This window comes from Glycine max, chromosome 20 (genome assembly GCF_000004515.6).
Source record: "Glycine max cultivar Williams 82 chromosome 20, Glycine_max_v4.0, whole genome shotgun sequence".
Classification (NCBI taxonomy): Eukaryota; Viridiplantae; Streptophyta; class Magnoliopsida; order Fabales; family Fabaceae; genus Glycine; species Glycine max.
Genome location: NC_038256.2, coordinates 5,453,271 through 5,454,236, shown reverse-complemented (window position 1 = coordinate 5,454,236; position 966 = coordinate 5,453,271). Strand labels below are relative to the sequence as shown.

Below are 966 nucleotides of genomic sequence, written 5' to 3'. Positions count from 1 at the left end.
CTAAAAAAAAAAATACTTTTTATCACACCAAAAGTATATAAGGGGGCGACATTTTTTTAAATAAAACGTCTTAGAAAATTTTTGCTGTTTTTAATATTTAATTTCTCTGTTTTTGTGAAAATCGTCTCACTCTCCCTCTCACTCTTCCACTTCCTTCTAGGGTTTTGAAGCCACAGCTACACCTGTAGGTGCTCCCGCCTCCTTACCAAACCCTCCACAAACAACATAGAGAGAGGGAGGAAACCTTAGATATGGCGGCGTGGTGGTGGTGGTGGTGGTGGCGGCGGCTGGAGTCTTCGTAATTGTCAGTGCCAGCGCTCCAAGAGAGGGGCGTGGTGGGGCTGCATGTAGTTGAAACAACGGTGTCGCTGCGAGAGACAACAGCTCTAAGCCTTGATCTTGAGCGCGACTGTTTCACACCCCAGGAGAAAGGTATAAGCTGCTGGTGAGATTTGTGCGAAACGGTACCTTGCTTGAGGCATAGCAGAAGCTCCACCACGACGGTGTCGTCCGCCATCGCCGCTCGCACCCACTCGTCTTTGTTTACCATCTTCGCCGTTCAACACTCATCAAAGGGAAATGATCGAGTGTGAGTATTGGAGAAAACTTAGATACAATTAAGAAATGTGGAGTGTCCTTACCTTTTCTTTTTTACTTTTTTTTAAAACTCTATTTTGGTTGTTCTCAATTGCAATGCACTGATGATTGTGTATTAGGCTCTAAAAGTCTATCCATTTCCAGCAACAATTACAGCATTTCAATTTGTCTTTGCATCGTTGGTGATTAATTTAGTCTGAACTTTGAATCTCCATCCAAGACCAAACATAAGTGGTTCACAGGTATTTTGAATTGTATGATGATTGAATTGTATGGTGAAAAAGGGGTGGTCCATTAATTTGGTGGCGTAATCACTCTAATTTCAAATTATTAATTTTATTAATTATATTTGTGTTTACAGCTTGCAGC

The 966-nt window shown here is 41.7% G+C and overlaps 1 protein-coding gene across 1 annotated transcript; it reads right to left on the bottom strand.

Annotated features, from left to right (window-relative positions):
- Positions 1-202: 202 nt before the first annotated feature.
- On the bottom strand, positions 203-550 carry LOC102660688 (uncharacterized). The gene has a single exon (XM_006606609.4). The coding sequence runs from the start codon at positions 548-550 to the stop codon at positions 203-205; it is 348 nt and encodes a 115-aa protein (XP_006606672.1).
- Positions 551-966: the final 416 nt, after the last annotated feature.

What these genes read in the sequence shown, in the direction of transcription:
- LOC102660688 (XM_006606609.4), bottom strand. Translation starts at nt 550, where the DNA reads ATGGTAAACAAAGACGAGTGGGTGCGAGCGGCGATGGCGGACGACACC.